At 42.7% G+C, this 20,612-nt stretch overlaps 2 protein-coding genes across 5 annotated transcripts in view; one reads left to right on the forward strand and one right to left on the reverse strand.

Moving 5' to 3' along the window:
- Nucleotides 1-8,173: 8,173 nt before the first annotated feature.
- DPY30 (dpy-30 histone methyltransferase complex regulatory subunit) lies at nucleotides 8,174-14,705 on the reverse strand. The gene is made up of 5 exons (XM_054392672.1): nucleotides 14,602-14,705; nucleotides 14,048-14,133; nucleotides 13,916-13,963; nucleotides 12,483-12,625; nucleotides 8,174-8,433 (listed from the first exon to the last, which is right to left on the reverse strand). Exons 2-5 carry the CDS (start codon nucleotides 14,081-14,083, stop codon nucleotides 8,361-8,363), a joined length of 300 nt encoding a protein of 99 aa, XP_054248647.1. The 5' UTR covers nucleotides 14,084-14,133; nucleotides 14,602-14,705; the 3' UTR covers nucleotides 8,174-8,360.
- Nucleotides 14,706-19,174: 4,469 nt separating this feature from the next.
- The window catches only part of SPAST (spastin), a 34,529-nt gene continuing 33,091 nt past the window's right edge, over nucleotides 19,175-20,612 (forward strand). For all 4 annotated transcript variants that reach the window (XM_054394192.1, XM_054394211.1, XM_054394203.1 and 1 more), the window contains exon 1: nucleotides 19,175-19,586. In XM_054394192.1, the coding sequence (XP_054250167.1) occupies nucleotides 19,175-19,586 (412 nt within the window). The remainder of the gene's footprint in view (nucleotides 19,587-20,612) is intronic.

The raw sequence follows: 20,612 nt of genomic DNA on the forward strand, positions 1-20,612 counted from the left end.
CCAACTCTGCGCTGGCAGGTGTTGAGGGTGGACACGAAGAGAAGGAGGCCGCGGCAGCAACTGGGTTTGGCCCGGCTCGGCTCCCGTGGACTAGAGGCCACACAGGCGCCGCTCCCCCATTGGGTACGAAAGCAAAAGCCTCTCCGCCATTGGCCGCTCTCCTCCGTCGTTCCCGCCCACTGGTTTGACAAGCGTGGAATGGAGCGGCACAGCCTCGTGGGGGCAGGGGAGAGAATGAAGGGTTGGAAGGGAGGAGTCCCCCTCGGATTGGCCGGCCTTGTTGCCGTGGCGATCGCTTATGGCCCTGCTGATTGGCGGGGCTGTGTCTCCGTGGTAGAAGGGAAGATTACGAGTGCAGGTCAGATGAGGGGAGGCCGGTCCGGGGCAGGGGAGCGAGCGGGGGCCGAGGGGATCTCCGCCCCACACCTGCTCCTCCCCTGCCCCTCCCCTGCCCCTCCCGTGTCCCTCCCCTACCCTTCCCCTACCCCTCCCCTACCGCCGCCATCACCACCTGCCGCCCCACCTCCTGCCCCGCCTCCCACAGGTCAGGGGAGGCGGTGGGCATTACATGTATGTGGGAGCCGGCGCTGATAGGTGTTGTGTGCGCGCTTGTGAGGCCCCGTCTGTTTCCTTGTCCGTTCCGTCTTGGTGGACCAGGGGCGCGGAAACGCGGTTGCCTCTGCCTCACAGGCCGGGGCAGGAGGTGAGGGGTGGGCTGTGTTTTCGTGAGTGAAGCGGCGATTTCTGGCGTCTGGGGTTGCCCCCTTGTGACAACTCATTGCAGTTCCGGTGCCGCCTCTTGCTTCCGTCATCGCTGGTACGGGATGTGGGAGACGTTCGGATTTGGGGGACTCGAGGGGCAGAATATTGTTTGCCAAATGCAGCGGTTTCGGGTTGAGAGAACAAGGAGGTTGCTGGGCTGAAGTACCTTCTTTCTGATCTAGCGCAGTTCCTTTCCTGCGCCTCTCTGATCGTACTGTTAGGTCTTCGGTGCCGTGGAGTACATTGTAGTTCTCAGTTTAATTCCCTAGTCCTTAACCCCCCGCTCCCCCTCCCCTTTTTCTTTTCTTTTTTATGAATGGACTGCTGCCATGGAAACTTCAAGCACAGCTCAAAATAGTAAGGCAGAACTGGAGGGTATGGCCAGTACAGTATGCAGGAAAGGAAAAAAGCAATTTTAGCTACTGATGTATGAGATCCAACCAGGAGACAGGGAAGCCACAAGAAGAGAGATTAAGGGCTGCAGCCATTAAAGTATTAATGCTGGCCAATGCTTTGTGAGATGGAAAATGTATGTGACAAGTCAGGGAACACATCATCCTTCTCCCCCATATGCAATTTCATTCCTTGAAAAGTCCCCCAGACAGTTAAAAATGCATAGAAAATAAAGAGGTTTAGTTTTGTTGGTTTTTTTTTAATTTAGTTTTGGGGTGGGGTTTTGGTTGTTTTTTTGTTTTGTTACAAATAAACCAAGGGAAACAAGGGGACAAAGGCATTGTTTGCAGTATGTCTTGAAGATCAAAAGGGCTCATGCTGCAGAGAAATGTCTGGTGTAATTTTTATAAGTGATGATCCTCCTTTACACCCATGGTACTGGCCTCCCTATGCAGTTGAGAGGCAACAAGGACTGCAGTCCTCAATTAATTCACTTTGTAATAGTTTGTCATGAGGAAATGGGGCCTGACTATCTCAGCAAACGTCTTAACATTTTATGTAGCCTTCACTGCTCAATCAATCCTCATAGTATTCTGTTGTTATTTTACAAATGGTGTGTTGAAAAAGGTTATTGTGAATTACAACTGCTGCCTAGACTTGATGAAGTGTCCTGCCTGATTGCTTTGACACAAAACTGTATTGGCAGTTGTGGTACCCATTTACAACTCTCAAATCTTTTACATAATTTATGTAAACTTCAGCACTGGGAATAGTTCCTGAACTGACTACTCATCCCTCAGTGAAGTTAACCAAATCCAGTAGAGAATATTTTTTTCTCCATGTGGAAAAAGAAATGTTGTAATTATGTATTTCCAAAAAAGGTGGTTGTGCTGGGTTATACCCATCCTGGATGCGGCTGAAAGAACCCAGCCCCCTAGGTGGACAAAAGAAACTTAATCCAGGTGGGACGTGGTTCCTTCCCCCCCCATGGAGATGGGGTCCCCTGGCTCAAAGGTGGTCTATTGCACTTCCTCTTTCTGTCCAGCAAGCCTATAAAAAGGGTGGACTTATCGCTGCTTGCTCTCTTTCCTGCCTTGTCCACTCAAAAGAACATTGCTGCTGGCACTGCCTCCTGCACTGACCATGTGGCCAGGGCCTACTTCTTCCAACTGAATCCACTCGCATCCAGGGGAATACAAGACCATACACTTTCCATCCATTTTCCCATTTGTCCTCATCCCTTACCTTTGTGAACCCTCCCTGTTATTGCTATATATTTTTTTTTTGTTAAAAATTTACCTCTTGTACTTCCAAACCGATTCCAGACTATTTCTTTTGTGAATTTACCTCTCCTCTCCCATACCCTCTTTTTTTTTATCTTTCCTCCCTCTCTACCTTGCCGGGCAAAAGGGAAGTGGGAGGAATCTCAGTCTGTTATCATTTGAGCTCCTAAACTCCAGTCAAAGCTCAAACCAGCACAATATTTTTGGCATCCAATGCGGGACCTGGAAAATAATATTTTGTTTGAAAAGTAATACTTGACTGGGAAAGAAGGGTTTGGAAGTAGGTTTTTGTTATTCCTTAGATTGTGGGACCTGCCACAAATACTGTGGCAGCCTGGTATTCAGTCATTCTTTGTTATCAACTAGCACTCTCAGTCCAGAGCCCAGTGAAGCTACAGGATACCCTTCTCAGTTTCTGCCTCTTCCTGCTGAAGTTTGTCATCCATAGTACTACAGGAGGAATTTTTGCTATTTCCAATGGCAAGGATGATAGCAGGATTTTTAATTTGTGCCCTGTTGCAGGTGGGCATAACACCACTGAGCAGCATTTAGTGATTTGTGGGTTCCATGTTTTAAATGTCTATTACATACTGATAATGGACGGTTTCTTTCTTTAAGTGATGTGCTCCCTCAGTACCACATAACATAAATGAAAAAGACAGAAAAGCAGTTATCTCTTCAGAAGGCGGTGGTGCTGGGCTTCCTGGTGCTCAGGACATGGTTCTAGCTACAGGGAGAGAAACTGGGCATAGCTTTCAGTTGAATGCCATGAAGCATGGTTTAGGTTGGGAAATCCTCCTGATTTACCTGTTGATTCTTGTGAGCACTGTTTGTACTGGGAGAAGTAACAGGAGCACTTACTTCTTCGGAGCTATTATTTGAGTCGTTTTCCTTTTGATGGGCAGGAAAGAGTTGACACGTTCCATGGGCAGTTCCCCAAGTCAGCATGCCCTTGAAGCACAGACCACTGCTACATGTATGTGTCTGTTGGCAGTGTGTTCCTTACCTGGAAGAAAAGCATGAAGGCAGATTGTGGCAAGAGTGACTTGTCCTTAAGGGTGCCATTAGCAGGCAAGGTTTTCCTTGAGTAACATCCCATGCCCAGCTTGGGTGGCATGTGTTCATGTGGCCCAGCTTTCAGAGCCTGTGGCTTTCTTGGATTTTGCTCTTGTCCTCTTGCATGGTTTTTGTCTTTTTTCCTGTCATGCTTTTTATCTTGTCCACTCCTATCTCAGGAAGCTGTTCGCTGTTACTCTATTTTTTTCTCTTTACAAACCGTCATCCTGCATCTGAGGAACCTGCTGCTCTAGCAGTCTTTCCTTCTACTGTCAAAAGCAACCCCGCTACCCAAACTTCAGAGTCCTTAGGAGAGAAGTACCTTCACTTCCTGTATAGTGTAATAGCATCTAACACAGTATCAGTGGGTAAAGCTCCATCTCGTAAGTACCCATCTTGTAAATACACTGGAGAAAAAAGAAGGCTGAATGCTCACTAGGAGATAAGTTCTCAGCCATCCAAAAGCCTTTTATCAATTTAGGCTCCTCTTATAAAAAGTTTGTTATGCACAGTTGCAAAGCAAACCAAGGAGAAAAGCACATTGGAAGAGGAATATAACATTTTTTAGTCAGTGTTGCACTAGCACTGCTGTAAACTGCCCCTTAATTACTCATGAAGCATTTACATTTTAAGTCTTCACTTAAAGCTGGATTTCAGTAGGGAATATGAAAAGTGGTGCTGATACTTTTTCATCATGGTAAAATGCTGTTTTCTGTAACAACTGGCATTCCGTACTTCTGTGATCCAGGCTATGTAGTCAGTCTTAAAATGAATTGACTAGGAAATAGAGTATGGAACATAAGCCAGGGCTTGGCTAAGAATAATTTGTAACATATTTAGTACGATGATAAGAATAAATCAAATCCAGTACTTTATTAAGCATGGTAGGCATAGGGATTCTTCATGTGTGTTTCCAACCTACTGGTTTCATCTGTTTCTCAGAATTTTTCAGATTTTTCATTTGTTTTAAAGCAGCTGTTTTATTTCTAGAATGTCTGTTGGGGAGTAAGAAGTTCTTTTGATCATACTGCATGTACAATAGTGACAGTGCTTCAGAAAATAAAATGGATAGCTCAAAGACCTGTACTGAATTTGAAGTCCCTGATAATTTGGACATTAAAAAAAAAAAAGGAAAAAAAATATTTGGCAAATCGAACTGTATTTTTTAGATGGTAACAGACTTCAGAATATGAAGATGTAGAACCCTTTGATCAGAATTGCTTTTAGTGGGAAATTCTTTCTTCTGCCATTGTCCCCTTCAAGGTAAAAGAAATGTTCTCAGCGGAAGCATTGAAAAAGGCAGACTTCAAAATACCACATATGAGTTACATATAATTCTTTCAGTTACTGAATAGTAGCCTCTGGATATTGGATCTGAGATAGTCACCTTGGAAGATGTGCCATGGTGTTAACCAGGTATTTCATTTTATTTTCTGCTTAATTTTACTGCTCTTTGGAGCATGCACTGACTTATTTATCTAGGGGAAAAAAACTGAAAAACATCTGTTCAAGAATCAAGAGATGATGGCTTTCAACCACTTTGTGGTGACTTGTCATACATCTAAAGTTGCTGGTTTTATTTTTTTTTTCAAGCTTCTGTTCTACATCTGTTAATAATTTGTAGCCCCTTACATCTCAAAGTGGTTCCAAATGTTTATCAATATGGTGATAGATGCTTTATACATCATGTTGCTCATTTTTATAAATGTAAAATCACTTGTTTCTTAATTTGTGCTTCAAAATGAAATACATTTATCACGAAGTCCTCAGAACTGGTGTCTCCAGTGGAAAAACAGTCCTTCTTTCAGGATTAAATTGGGATAGCAAGGATCTGCCAAGTATTACAGAATTGCCATTGTTTAGTAGTGGAAAGAGTTTAAAAGAAATGAATGCTTTGAAAATTTGGACCCTATTGTTACTTCTCTAACTTCAACAACTGGGTTATTCAGGTATGATCTGATTATTGAGATAGTAACTTGCTATCCTCTTCCCGTTACAGAGTATTCACTATGTCATAGATCCCAAATGGTGAAAACAATTTAACAAGTAAAGGAATATGACTGCACATTTCTTGTTGATTTTTTTCTGTCTTTGCAAGAATTGTTAAAATTTATTTCTTATAGAGCTGGTGAGTTCATTGCTGCTAGTAACATGTCAACTTGCTATCTTGGAGGAAGCTGCCCAGAAAAGCCTCTGTAAAAAATCTTCAAACATAACCTTGTGAACATGGCTTTTCATTCTTTTGAATTAGCCTAGATGGGAAGACAACATCAGGTGACACAATGTACCAAACTGTGGCAACAACAGCTGAATAGGTGGCATGCTGCTGGCAGGGACAGCTCACCGTAAGACTGGTACCAATGCCTTTCAGATTCTAGGATGATCCAAGAGCTGTGCAGAAAGCCAGAGTGTTTACAAGTTTTAAGCAGCTGCTTGATGAGCATTAATGTGAAAAATCTGATTGTGTTCTGCATTCAAGCACAGATATGAAACAGGGAAGATTAAGTTGAACTGCTTCTTTTTGTATGGTCTTGCACAAATTCTCAACATAGAAATTGGGAGAGCAGCACAAGAATTCTTACAATATTGCGATGCTACCTATGGATGAAACCTTGGAATGCCACTTTAAGCAGTAACAGTACCAAGTTTTTATTGTGACTCCTTGTCTTCAGTTAAATGTTGTAACTCATTCTAGAAAGTCAAAACACACTTGAAATCCTTTCAGTGTCTTTTTAAAAAGTGTTTGATGGAGACTGTGTTCACCACAGTGCAATAGAATTAGGAATCTATATAATTTCTGTACTGTTTCAAAAATAGCTTTTTTAGGCTTGATTTTAGGTTTGCAGGCTTCTTTTTTTGTTGAGGTTTTTTGAGTCTTTTTGTTCCCCAGTATTACTGCTCTTGGACTGCACTAATTCAGTGTTTTTCTTTTAGCATATTAAGAAATATGTAAAATATTGAGAGCCTTCCTACAAGGAATAAGAACCAGATTGTCATCCCAGTCCCTGCAAGTTAGCAGACATTGGAAAGATTTTTCCCTGAAGGATTTATCTTCTTGCCCTTGTTGCATCTATGTATCTAAGCTATTAAAGAAGAAAAGCTATGTTAAAGTGAGTCAAAACCAAAAAAATCTTGATGACCACAGGAAGGTCATCTAGATGTCAGAGAACAAAGGAAGAATATTATTTGTGCAGGGGGCTACCTAATATACTGCAAATACAAGGTCTACATTTAAGTCATTTCAGGAACAAGCCTAATCTTAAGTCTTTCTTTTTATGAAATAAGCATAATTACAAAAAAACCCCAGCAGTCTTTAATGTCATACAGAAAAAAACTCCAGTTCCAGTTCTTGAAGTAGCAATTAATTTACAAGGTTTTAACTGCTTTTGTGAAAGTGATTATCTTAAAAATAGGGAATGGAGATGGGAATGGTAAACTGCAGTACTGAAGTATATTTAAAAAAAAATGTTGGATTTCAATTAATTGAGCAACTCTTGGAAGACAAGGTTACTGTTACAGTTACTGTCAAATGAATTAGTCTATTGAAAACTAGGCTATGCTTAATCTGTATTACAGCATCCACTGCTAGTGAATGTTGATTGTGCTCTTTGTAACAAGCTTCAGAAAACACATTTGGGAATTCCAAGAGTTATGTATAGTCTCTGTACCCATTTCCAACAACCTAACAAATTCTCCAACTACAGTATTTGTATTTGTAAAGATTTTTCTGTATTTTTTCACAACATAGTTTACTAGTTTAATTTTCATTCTTTAGTCTTCTGTTGCAGCTTCTCATAGTGTAACCTGATGGCTACAGCCTCTTCCCCCACTGAGATTACAGGGAAAATAAACAAAGGATCAGAAAAAGATATTAGGAATGGAAAATCAAAAACAAAACCAACAAACAAAAAGTATTGGTATATCCACCCCCTCCCCCCCAAAAAAAAAAAAAATCAGAATGCTTGGTATTTTACCAGCTAGATTAGAATTATATTGGGCATCAGGAAATAGCTCTTCACTAGGCCACCTGAACAGGCTTCCCAGGGAAGGTGGTCACAGTGCTAAGTCTGTCAGAATTCAAGGAGTGTCTGGATGACACTTAGTCACATGGTTTCATTTTAGGCAGTCCTGCAAGGAGCAAAATTGGATTGAATGATCCTTCTAGGTCCCTTCCAACCTGAGATATTCTGTCTCAGGGTAATACCACTTCAACTAGGAGCAGCGGTACAGAGAACTGAACTACAAAACCTTTGTGAATGCCTTTAAATTTTATACTGCGTTTCAGTTAAATGCAGCACCAACAGGCACGAGATCAATCCAAATGCTGAACAGCCCACCTCATTGATGTAAATATCTGAAACACTGGACCCTCTCTGCAGGTTATCTGTTCAGCTGTTCACTTCTTTTAACTAAACCCATTTCTTGGTGTTTTTAAAGAAGTTCTTTACTTAGTCAATACTTTCTCAAAATAAATTCTGCTTGTTGCTTTCTGTTTAAGAATGTTTTGCACATGTAGGGTGCTATATAAATATCAAATTTATATATATTTATCACCCATGTGACTCCTGTAATAAATTCTTCCTCTTTGGTTTTATGCATTCAGGTTATGTAGCCCCATGGAATTATTCAGACTTTGATCCAGCAGTGCAGTTTCAGTACTTTATTTTGAAAGTCTCTTAATAGCTAGTTGAAAACAATGAACAACTTAAATCTAAAATGTTCTTTATTAAATAACTCAAAAGGTAAAGCAAGTTATGTGAGTAAGAAATACAACATCATGGATCCAAAGGGTTTTTACAGCAGAAAACAAATTGCAGAAAATGAGCATTTCAGTCTAGCAGCCAAATTGTCCTCATTTTTATGGCGCTAATTTCGGTCCTCAAATTGTGACTTGTTTTTTAAAAGATATGCTGCTAGAAATTCAATGGGATTTGGAGGTCTGTAAAGAAGAAAGTAAATCAAAAGCAATTATTTTTTATTACATAAAATTAGGTAGCTGAAGAACTAATCACGTTCCCTTAAAAGCAATATAAATCCTCCCAAACATCTGTACACATTGATTTAGGGATGATCAACTACTTAAAGTTACTGCCTGATCAGAGTTTTTAATAAGGAGTCTTACTCACCCTTGGTTCAGTGTTAATAAATTGCTGGAATAGTTACATACTTAGAACTATGGTATAGTCTGCAAGTGTAAATTCTGTATGTACAGCAACGTTAGTTACATGCCTTTGCCCATTTCATTAACACATGCTATATATAAGTCAGTGCTTTCTTCATTTTCTTCTAACAGTTCTTGTGCACTCCTGTGCATTAGAGCTGTTTTCATTGTTTCTGGCAAATGAAATGAGCACAACAAAATGTCAACAAAAACTTCAAATTTGAGAAGTGCTGTAAGCTTGCAAGTAGTGAATAAACAGTAAGTTTTGATCACTGACCTTAGCTTCTAGTGTTGTTGTTTTATTGTTTGGAGTTTCTGGGGGGCTTTTTAGGGTTTGGTTTTTTGGGGGGTCTTTAAGTGTTCTTCAATACAGTACCATGAATCCTGCTGATCTGTCCACACAGTAAATTACAAACTTAGAATAATAGAACTGTTTCAGTTGGAGGAGACCTTTAAGATCATTGAGTCCAACCTTCAACATAAGTCAACTATGGCCATTAAGCCATGTCCCAAATTGCTATGTCCACATGTTTCTTGAACACCTCCAGGAACAGTGACTCCACCACGTTTCTGGGCAACCTGTTCCAATGCCTGACCACTATTTAAGTGAAGAATTTCTTCCTAATATCCAATCTAAATCTCCCCTGTCAAAATTTCAGGCTATTTCCTCTCATTCTATTGCTTGATACTAGGGAGAAGAGATTGACCCCCCACCTCAATCCCACTTCTTTTCATGTAGTTGTAGAGAGCAATGAGGTCTCCCCTCAGCCTCCTCCAGACTAAACAATCCCAGTTCTCTCAGCCACTCTTTGTAAGACTTGTTCTCTAGACCCTTCACCAGCTTTGTGGCCCTTCTCCAGCCATGTTACCTCATGGTCTTTCCTGTGGTGAGGCCCAAAACTGACACAGTACTTGAGGTGTGGCCTCACCAGTGACAAGTACAGGGGCACAATCGCTTCCTTACTCCTGCTTACCACACTTCCTGACACAGGCCATGATGCTGTTGGTCTTCCTAGCCACCTGAGCACACTGTTGGTTCATGTCCAGCCAGATGTCAGCCACAACCCCCAGGTCCTTTTCTGCCAGGCAACCTTCCAGCCACTCTCCCCCAGGCCTGTAGCATTGCATGGGGTTGTTGTGACCCAAAGCGCAGCATCCAGAACTTGGCCTTGTTAAACCTCATACAACTGACCTAAGCCCATCAATCTAGCCTGGCCAGATCTCTTTGCAGAGCCTTCCTACCCTCAAACGCATCAACACTCCCATCCAATTTATTGTCATCCACAGATTTTATTCCACAGTGGCTATTAACAAAGGTCTGACAGTGAGTAAATATGCATATAAAGAGTGTGGAGAGAGAAAAAACAAACACACACAAAACCCCACCAAAAAAGCCCCACAAAATAAAGAACCACACAGAGATACTTCTCTAGTCTATCCTTTTGGCTTCCAAGATAGCACCTTTAATGATCTTAATAATCCTGGATGGATTCCTCTATAACTTCAACCAGTTTCCCCCTCAAACCCGAACAACATGTTAATGTCCTCAGCCTCAGACAAAAAAATATATAGCTTAATTATAATGAACAAAAGGAGGTGATCCTTTGCAGGTCATATGAATATGCTACTAGCTTTCCTTAACTTGATTACTGTATCAGAAGAGATAATACATACTCCATCTCAATTCATCAGTTTTTATGCTATTTGTGATTTAACAGATTCCTAATAAACATTCTCTCACAGAAATCTTTCACAGGTATCACCTATTCAATCACTCACTCTACAAGATAGCACCTGAATACCATATCACTCTTCTTTTTCACATTCTAACAGAGGACAGGGAAATTACAATTACTCATGATGTTAAAAATAAAAGAACGTTATAAGTTTAAGGAGTGACATTATACTTGGGTTTACCTCTTTGATTTCTAAGTCCTGCCATTCAGAATCTATTTTTGATTAATCAAAGCACCGACACATACATTTAACAGTTTAAAGTATTTAAAGAAAAAAGGGTAATCTTCAACTCAAAAATCTCTCATTTTGTCACTAGCACTAGGGTATTTATTACTCTCCTAGGTGCATCATTTTCCATTTACTTGTATTAATCTTTCATTTTTTGTCATGGTTTCAGTTTTTCATAGCAGTCCTTCATAGTTTCACATTATGAAGCTGTGCATCCTGTGCACCTATGAATCCTGTGCAAAGATTTATGATTAACCCAAAACAGAACCCAAACAAATAGAAAACAAAACAGAGCCTTCCAACCTGTTCTGCAAAACTCAGTATCATCAAGAATTTTTTTCATCCACTTCTTCAATTTATTATAAATGATCCTTTCCGGGATCTACTACTGAGCTCATTTCAATGTAAAAGTTCACCTTTCACTTCTGCTCTGTCTCAAGCCTTCCAATCAGTTCACGATCCATATAAAGCCATTTCCTTTAATCCCACAGGAACTGAATCTCTTTAAAATCTTTTAGTGACTGTGCCAGAAGCCTTTAGAAATTTAAACAGACTGCATCATCTGGATTCCTATTTACATGTACTTGCTGACTCCTTTACTGAACTCCAAAAGACCTACAAGACCTAACACAAGTTGTGCTGACCCCTCGTAAATGACACATGAAAGTCTTTTATCCATATGCTTCCTACAGCATTCCGACCATAGTTGTCAGATGGTTGAACAACACACTGGGTTGTTCCCTGAAAGTATCTTACATTCCTTAGAAAGAGACTGCCATCAGTTAGTTACTTTCCAGTTCAGTTTTAAGCAGAACATTCTACAGCAGAGCTGGTAGCTCAGCTTTTTCACTCCTGAGGTTTTACTGTGCTCAACTGAATAGCTAATTTGACCTTGGTAGTTTGATACTGCTAAGTTCTTTTCCTGTATGTTCCCCAACCTGTTCTATCAATGTTCCGTTTCTCTCCTGTGAAGAGTCCCCACAAAGAACAGCTCCTTCCATACTCTCAGTTCTTTAAAAAAGGGGAAAAAACAAAAAGAAAATAAAGACTAAGCATGGGGTATCCACCTCAGGCTGTGTTTTACATTCAGTCTACAGCAGAAGTCACACAGATGTCAACAGATCTGCACACTGCTCAGGTGAACACACAGGGTGTACCTTCCAAGGTACTCTTTTGCCTTATTTGTTGCCTGTACAATGCAGTTAACCTCAAAAGGAGTTCTGAATTAAAGACACTGTTGATGGTTGTTCTGGCGGTAGGTACTGTGATGTGATTATGGTCATCCATACCAGCTTGTGATACTTTCAGCAAAACTGAGAAATGCTTACATGCATTTTGGATAAGATGAGCAAATGCTTTAAGAATATACTTCTACACTGACTGGTAAGAAATAAGTGATTGTGTTTGACAGTGTAATCTTAAAGCATAAACTATCAGTTTGCTTCTTACTGTGTTGACAGGGCAGGGTCAGCCTCATCCTTTAGAGAATGTTTAGTCTCTCACAAAGATGCATGTCAGGCCTGATTTATCTGTCTTTTAAATGGCAAGCAGAACTTTTTATAATTCTACACTAATAGAACCTTGTTTAAAACTCGAACGACTTCTTGACTTGCTTCTATAGGGTGAATTATGTGATAAAATTAATTTTAAAAAACCCTTTGCAGTAGTATGCCTCATTGGGAGATCACAAATTCAGTAAATAACTCTTATCATGCCCTGCATGGTCAATCATAGTAATTCATAAATTCATAAACCTATAGTGATGACTTTCTTACAATAAGCAAAACCTGTAAAGGTGATGTAATGCCTATGTTTGAGACGTACTTTTTTCCTAAAAACAGAAGAATATTGAAGCATATTACCTCTCTTTTGCAAGAACAGCAAGTCCCTGTAGCAAGATAGGTACCACTGTTTGATCCAAGTAGGCACGTGTGGGTAATGACTGAAGATCCACCTTCTGCTTTGATGTTTTCTCTGCATTTATTTTCTCATTTTCTACTATCCTCTGAAACAGGAAAAAAAAAGTGAACAGTTGTAATAGCCACACCCACTTTGAAATGTGTGTGCAAAGTACACCTCTCTCTGGAATTCACTAGCAAGAACTCTACATCTTTAAGAAAATTTAAGTGTGTGTTTTTCCTTGCACAAAAACCTAACCCAGAGAGGCCTTCTGTTACAGTTATGTTTCAAGGAAACACTATTAGGAAGTCCTAAGTTTTCTAAAACAGAAGACATCCAGTCTCTTATTTTTGCTTTTGCATTCTGGTTTAAATTCTACACCACTGAGATGGAAATGACTACTAACAAATGTGGCCTATATTCAATGGTTCCAATACAGCACTTCTCAGGCTAAAAGCACAAATTTAGGTGACATCTGACAGAAGGGACTTTAATGAAGTCAAGCACTTTGAGACAGTGCTCTATTAAAGTACAGATAAAAAATAAAAATAAAAAAAAAGTAAAATGTTTCCAGGTGCCTTTTTGTCCAAAAATGCAGAATCATTTTACATCATTGACTGCAGTTAAAAAATTATACTCTACCATTGCCAGTTAACCAAATGTATTCAATGCAACATACACAAATCTACTGAGGTGGGACCAATGTATCCAACTTGTTATGGTTCTATAGTGGAAGTTGAGGTATACAAACAAGCATGTATCAGGGAGATAAGTCACAAAGAACATTTAAGAGAAGTTTCTGCAAAACCTTAGCATAGAGGAGGACCTTACATTGGAGAGAGACTGTAGACTTTTATTTAATAAGGAACAGTAAACGAATGCCTTAAAGTTATTATTTTAACCTATACTGTTACCAACAGCAGAAAGAATCGATTGTGTTGATGCTTTCTTGGTGTAATTAATGACAGCCTGCGTTATTCTGATCTAGTATATCTGTTGACAACAATATGAAAAGAATGCCTCCCTTTGATGCCATCAACTCCTTCTACTCCCCTCCATGAAATAAAAGTCTGGCTGGCTTTTTGTACCATAATAGATTATACATGTATAAAATGCATAGTGACAGAATAGATGGTGATCATAGGATACTTCCAAAACACCCCACCTCATTTTAAAAGTTTATTTACTTCAGTACCATTTAGTATAATGGCTGCAACACAACGGAAAATACATTAACAACCAATTATGCAACAGGCTCGTACCTTTTGGTTCCATTTCCATCTAACTTTCTTGGGACCATTACATTTGGTGAAGTTAGGCTAAAGGTTTAACACTTTTCCCCCCTCAATTAGGAATGCAACTTCCAGTGTATCTCACAGCAACAAATCTTTGTTACCTCTACGTTTTCCGTGAGACCGTATTCAGAATGTGGATTTTCTGGAACCTGTAAAATAAAACATGATGAGCAAAGTGAAAATGCTGCTTTCATACACGTAGCATTCAGCATATACCACACTACTTGCAATACCTGCGGCTGCCCCTCCATAACTTGTTCTGCCTCCATGATTAGAGAAGTGGATGTACAGTAACCTTGGAAAGCAATGGCTCAGCAAGCTGAAAGGAAGCACAGTGTTAGTTAACTGCCATTTCATAACTTGGTTACTAAGGCAGAGTTCCTAGAGAGCCAACGGAATCGTCCTGCGTTCCCCCCGCCAAACTTGTACACGTTTTTCCTGCACATAGAAGTATCTCAAGGCCCATGTTACGTTGAAAAAAAACCGCTGCTGGGATGCGAAAATACGCGGCATTCATCGTTTAAAACAAGAGTTAACCGCGAGGGCCCGTTCTCCTGCCCGACCAGTGGCGCCCGCGGGAAGGCTGAGACACCATTTCCTTCCTTCTTTCTTTGACTGCCCCGCACGCCTGCCTGCCCACCGTACCACACCACGCTACAGCGGCGGTGCCCCGAGATCCCCTGCCGACGGGGCCGAGCTGGGACGCCGCCGCACCCCAGGCCATGCCCCTCCAGCCCCGTGGGGAAGAGGCGACACAGCCTCTGTCCCCCGCGCTGATTTTACCCACCGGTAGGCCCGGGGTTCAGACAGGTGTAAGACAGGCGCTGTAGCGAAGACCGAAAGCCACTCTACACCAACCAGAGCCACTGGCGATGTCGTAAATTGTTTTGACGTAAGTGAAACAGTCGCGCTGCCGCGAACTACGCCTGCGCAAGGTGCTGCCGAACTAGAACCCCGCCCATGACCGGCGGGGCGGGGGAGAACAGGTGGGGAAGTGGGCGCGGCATGTGAGTGACGTCATTCAGGGCGGGGTCTTCTCTAGACTTAGCCCCTTTCCCATGAATGAGCGGTGCTGGGTTCTGGGCGGTGCGGTCAGGCGGCGGCTGCCCATTGCGGAGGGGCTGGTCCCCGCGGCCTGCCTCTAGGCGCTCGGTCTTACTCTGGGCAGCTCTGACTGAGGCTTTTTAAAAGTAATTTTGCCCACCGAGGCAGAGGCTCGATTATGACTTCTGTTAATCGTTTGGGGTCTAGCCCTTGGTTATAGGCCGGTTGTAGGGAGCGGGCAGGTGAATCCATTTGCAGTTGCCGTGTCATGGCTAAACTAGTGGGGTGTCAGTTTCCAAACAAGCCTTGAAAAACACCGGCACTTGAAAGTTTTGTGGTAGAGAAATCTGATAATATGCAGTTTGATGCTTGGACAAAATACCTTTGCTGAAGTAACTTTTGAACTGAAAAGGGGGTTTGGTTAGTGAAGTCACATTTTAGAGTTGCATATAGTACAGTTTGCAAAAGAGTAGCAGTTGGCTATTAGTCTCGCCCAGCTCCCTTTGTTAAGAAAAATGCATCTGCTCGGTTTTCTCTAGGTATTAGCTTTAATCATCCTGTCTTGACTTGAAGCTATCAAGAAATGGAAAATCTACTGCTCCTCTAGTTGTACTGTTATGGATTGCACTTCTGTGCCTGATTTCTTTTTCATTAATATTTAAATTCTGTCTCAGTAGCACAGTGTATGGTAGCATATTTAAAAGACCTTTAGTACCTTTTAAATTTTGACTGTGTAGTTACATTCATGATGTCTACATTTTTTTTTTTCCTGAGAAAATAAACTATTCTTGATTTACAACAGTAAGTCTATTCCTTTTTTCCTTTTGCTGCAATGAGAACAACAGATATTAATTACTCTAGCTGGCACTTTTAAAACATCTGTGATATGGAGAAATAACAGAAAATGTCATGTTGATGTGAGATTATGATCTGATGTAATGATCTAGTAATGATGAAGTGTGTTTACATCAGTGAATTTGAAATCATGTTTACAGAACTGACAGTGTTAGTAGTGTGATAATCAGGCTTACAAGCTGTGGTGCACTTAGTCACAGATTTAATACTCTACTGAAGGATTTGGGAGTTCTAGCAGAACTGCATGCTGGGTTTGTGTCATTCTGAGTATCCAGTGTTAGCAACCTTAGCTGGTGTCAAGGACCCGAGGTGAAAACACAGAAAGCAAAATCCTGAGTTGTTTTTTTTTCTAAAACATTAACAGAACAGGAATAAAAATAAGTTCTTAATGTCAACAGGTGAGGGTGAAGCACTCATCTGTTCTGTGATGCTTTAAATACTAGCTGCAGGTTAGTCGTCTATTGTCTTGTAGCTTGTTTCACTTGACATTTTTCAATGCTACATAGTATTAACACTGCTTGAAGTTTATGAAATTTGTTAAATTTTTCGATGAAGAAACCAGAGAAACTGTGAGCTGCGAGGTAACTGCATCGGCACCGGCTAGCTCCGTGCTGCGCCGAGACCTTCAGAAAGGAAAATGGGCCTCCCAGAGCTAGGGAGACCGAGTGAGAGACGGAAGGAGGGAAAAGCAACCTGACACGACTCAGCGTCTCTCGCGAGCGTGCCTGAGAGGGCAGCGTGGCTGCGGGCGTTCCTGGAGAAACCGCGGGAGATACAAACCCGGCGTAAGCAGAAGAGGCTCTCAAACTGTCAGCTGCAGGCAGCAGCTCGTTGGAAGCCAGTGAGTGGGAAGTGTGAGGGAGGGGGCGTGGCCAGACAGCTGGAAGAGCGTGGCCATTAGTACAGGCAGGCTAATAGGCACAGGGTGAGCAAATAGACGCTGAGTGTGCCCCAGGGGCTGCTTTTGAATTAGCTCAGCAGTTGGCATGAGCAGGGCGTGCCACCTACTGGGCAGGACCAAAGTTTTACTGAAGGTATGGTGGTGGCCACTCAGAGGAGGAAGACGACTGTGCTCTCTGCACCCACCAAAATGGATATTGGCATCCAGGCCACAGGTTGCGAGGAATGCCACAGCCTTTCACAGGCAACAGGGAGCAACACTGACTATGGGTGCGTGTGGTGTGAGCAGGTTTTTGACCTGCTCAGCCAGTTGGCACAGCTCCAGGATGAAGTGAGGAAGCTCTGGGAAGAGGTGAGTAGGTTAAGAAGCATAGGGAGTCTGAGAGGGAAATTGATAACTTTCACAAACTGATCTGTGGCCTGCCAGTATCTTAAGGGGGCCTCCAAGAAAGCTGGGGAGGGACTTTTTAGGGTGTCAGGTAGTGAATAGGACCAGGGGGAATGGAACAAAACTTAGAAGTGGGTAGATTCAGATTGGATGTTAGGAAGAAATTCTTCACCATGAGGGTGGTGAGACACTAGAATAGGTTGACCAGGGAAGTGGTGGAAGCCCCATCCCTGGGGCTGGATGTGGCTCTGAGCAACCTGATCTAGTGTGAGGTGTCCCCGGCCATGGCAGGGAGGTTGGAACTAGATAATCCTTGAGGTCCCTTCCAAACCTAACAATTCTATGATTTTAAAAATAATAAATTTTAAAGGACAGTTAAGTACACCGAAAAAAATTTTTTTTCCAGTCATAAGTAGACTGTAAAGTCATAAGTAGACTTCATGGTATTTTCACATTATCCTTTTTACATTATCCTTTTTACAAAATGTAGAAGGAAACTACTTGATGAATGTTGCTGGATTTTTTTTGTTTTGTTTTGGCATTGATAAATTTACTGTCTGTCCAATAATTATTCTGTGTCATGAATAATTTATAACTTTGTCATTTTGTATCTTAATAAAAGTCTGTTATGCAACAAGAAAAACAGTACTCAGTTCTGTCATTAAAAGAAAAATACTCTCCTTATTTAAGAAAAACATTGCAGATTGCCAGGGTAAATTTCTGTACCAGAACTATACGCAGCATAAGCAAAGAAGGAAAAAAGAAAAAAAACCAAACAAACCAAAACCCAACTATAGTAGTTTTATAGTAATTTAGGGAAAGACAATAAAACATTGGGGATAGTAGTGATTTCACTTTAGCGTATCTTTTTAATGGGTCCACCCGATTTCTTGTCATAAACTGGAGAAGCTAGCTGGTGCACTGAATTAATTCATGGGATCTTTCTATACTTCTGAGACAGTCCAGGATAATGTATGAAGTTCTGGGGTGTAGGAGGAAAATGCCCTGTCATGATATAACACCAGGGTCAGCATTTTATTCATAGAACAGTGTGTGACAAAACAAATAAACAGAAGCCAAACAAAACCGAAAACCCACAACCAGAAATCAAAACGGAAGAAGTGAAGCACAGAGGAAGGAGTTTGCTATAGCATTGAATACAGCAGTAGTAAAACCAGGAACACGGGAATGTTGATATGCACGTGCCTCCTATCATTTCCTAGACCAAACCTACCAAAGTATTTTCAGATTTCAAATAACCAAAGGAGTAGGGAGGTGGAAGAACTGTCTCATCAATGGAGACTCCAATAAATATTATAGATGGGCAAATACTTGGTAACAGTGGCTGGGAAAACTGAGTATTTGTCATGAGGGTGGAAAAAGAGTTAAGATTTTTTTTTCCTCCCACAAATGATGTATCTATAATGTATACTCTTTTACACCAGTTTCCTCCATGTGAGGAGACAGTCTGTCATTTCAATTACATAATGTGGGGCAGACAAAGCACTGAAGAATATTCTCTCGGGGGCAACTGTATACCGTGGTGGGATAGACACAATGGGTCTGTTATGCACCTCACAGTGAGAGAGGCCTTTGACTTTGGAAACCTCACCTGCCTCTGGAAATGACCGTACACTGAGAGCGACACGAGGTACCCGCACTGCATTTTGCCTGCAGGAGGGTTCGCAGCTCCACTCAGAATAATTAATTTTATTAAATTATTCATCGTCTTTCCACTCGGTGTGTTTCAGTGCTCTGAAATCTGACAGTCTGGGTCAGGGCTGGAGCAGATGCTTTCCAGGCACAGTGCAGTTCATCCCTGTCCATACTCCTTCCCGCCGGGCTTCTCGCCGCTAGCGAGCCGGGCGATGGGGCCCTTGCGCACGGTCCACCTCTTCGCTCCCAGGACTGCGTGTCCCAGCGTGCGCCCGAAGCTGTGTCACCGCACAGCACGCTGGGAGCTGTAGGCGACCTGCGGCGCCATCCCCGCCTCCTATTGTCGCTGTCGCTGCGGCGCGCCGACTGTAGTGGTGCTGGGGGCGGTGGCGCAGCCCCGCATTCGCGAGGGCCGCTGCGCACTCCTCCCCTCGGGGCCGAACGAAAGGGGCGTCGCCGCCGCCGCCATGGCCGGTTGTTGTCAGTCCTTGGCAGCGGGTTATGGCGACGGCGGTGAATGAATTCTCCGGGTGGCAGAGGGAAGAAGAAGGGCTCAGCCGGCTCCAGCTCTGCGCCTCCGGCCGCCGGGACCTCACCCTCGTCGCCGCCTGGGCCGGGCCTCCCAGTGTCGCCGGCGGGGGCGGCGGCAGCAGCGGCGGCGTCCCCCCACAAGAGGAACCTGTACTACTTCTCGTACCCGCTCTTCGCCGCCTTCGCCCTGCTCCGCTTCGTCGCCTTCCAGCTGGGCCTGCTCTTCGCCTGGCTCTGTGAGCGCCTCTCCCGTGGCGCCCTTATGGCCGCCAAGGGCAGCAGGGCCGGGGCCGGCGACGCTCCTGAGCCCGGTGGGGCGCCCGAGACGGTACGGGCCTGTCACAAGCGGGCCTTCGAGTGCATCTCCATGGCGCTGCGAATCGACGAGGACGAGAGAGGTAGGGGAGCGCCAGCGGCTGCCGCGGGCTGCGAGGGGAGGCAGGCCGGGCCTGTCGGTCGTACGCCGGGGTACCGGGGCTGCCGCTTTGAGTTAAACCCAACCAAAACCCCCTAATGGAGAAATGCAGCTTGCAAAGGATCTGTGGAGGAGGGTGACCTATCTGCGTTTCCTCCCTCCGACGCCCCGCGCTGGGTCCATACCTCCGTGTCGATAGCCGCCGGGCGCAGGCTGGATCAAAAAGCTGCAGCTCAGACTGATTTGGTACGCAAAGCAAGTCTTTAATTTAAAACGAAGCAAAACTTTAATTTAAAGTTTTGATGCGTCTGGGTGAGGCGATTAAAAATCAGGGAGTGTGACTCTTACTAGCTATCGGCTTTAACCAGCCCAGCCGGACACAAAAGCACCAGGGACAATAATAAGGGTGCATCCTTTACTGTCAGACAAATGATGGAGGCGTTGAAACGAATCTTAAGGCGGTCTGGCCCCCAGACAGCCCATTTCGAATCGTCAGACTTTTTAGGAAAAATATGTATGCGTATTTTGGCAGGTTTTAAAAACTATTTTTCTTCAACTCTTGGACATGCTTACTTATAATAAAAATCATCACTGTGTCACTATGAGACTTTAAGAAGGAATTTAGGTTTCTATTAAATAAAATACAGGAATGGGTGGGATGGTTGGTTTCTTTTTTTTTTTTTTTTTCTTTTTTGGCCTAGAGGATAAACAAACAAACAAAAGGCAGTAGCTAGTATATTTGATTTAACCATTTATTCCGAATGCAGCAGCAATACTCTGTCAGCATGCAAAAGGTAGTCCTTAGGAGCATGCTGTGCTGGGTTTTAAAATCCTCTGGAAACAATCAGAATTCCCTATTATACCCTTTCAGTTGAGGTTTAGTGAAACTGCTATCCTAGAGGCAGAGGTCGTCAAAATACAGGAATAGGCTTTCAGTAGAAGTTGCATGCTGAGAGCACCGTAAAAGCGAGGGATATGTCTTGCTTTGCATTGACAGTTTGGGAGTGGC

The sequence above is a fragment of the Indicator indicator genome, chromosome 2, assembly GCF_027791375.1.
Source record: "Indicator indicator isolate 239-I01 chromosome 2, UM_Iind_1.1, whole genome shotgun sequence".
NCBI classification, from domain to species: Eukaryota; Metazoa; Chordata; class Aves; order Piciformes; family Indicatoridae; genus Indicator; species Indicator indicator.

Excerpts from the sequence above, each read along its gene's own strand:
- DPY30 (XM_054392672.1), bottom strand. The coding sequence starts at position 14,083 with ATGGAGGCAGAACAAGTTATGGAGGGGCAGCCGCAG. Across the intron at positions 13,964-14,047 it reads TTATGGAGGGGCAGCCGCAG|GTTCCAGAAAATCCACATTC; the intron begins GTATTGCAAGTA and ends TTTATTTTACAG. Across the intron at positions 12,626-13,915 it reads GTCTCACGGAAAACGTAGAG|AGGATAGTAGAAAATGAGAA; the intron begins GTAACAAAGATT and ends TTCCTGTTTCAG.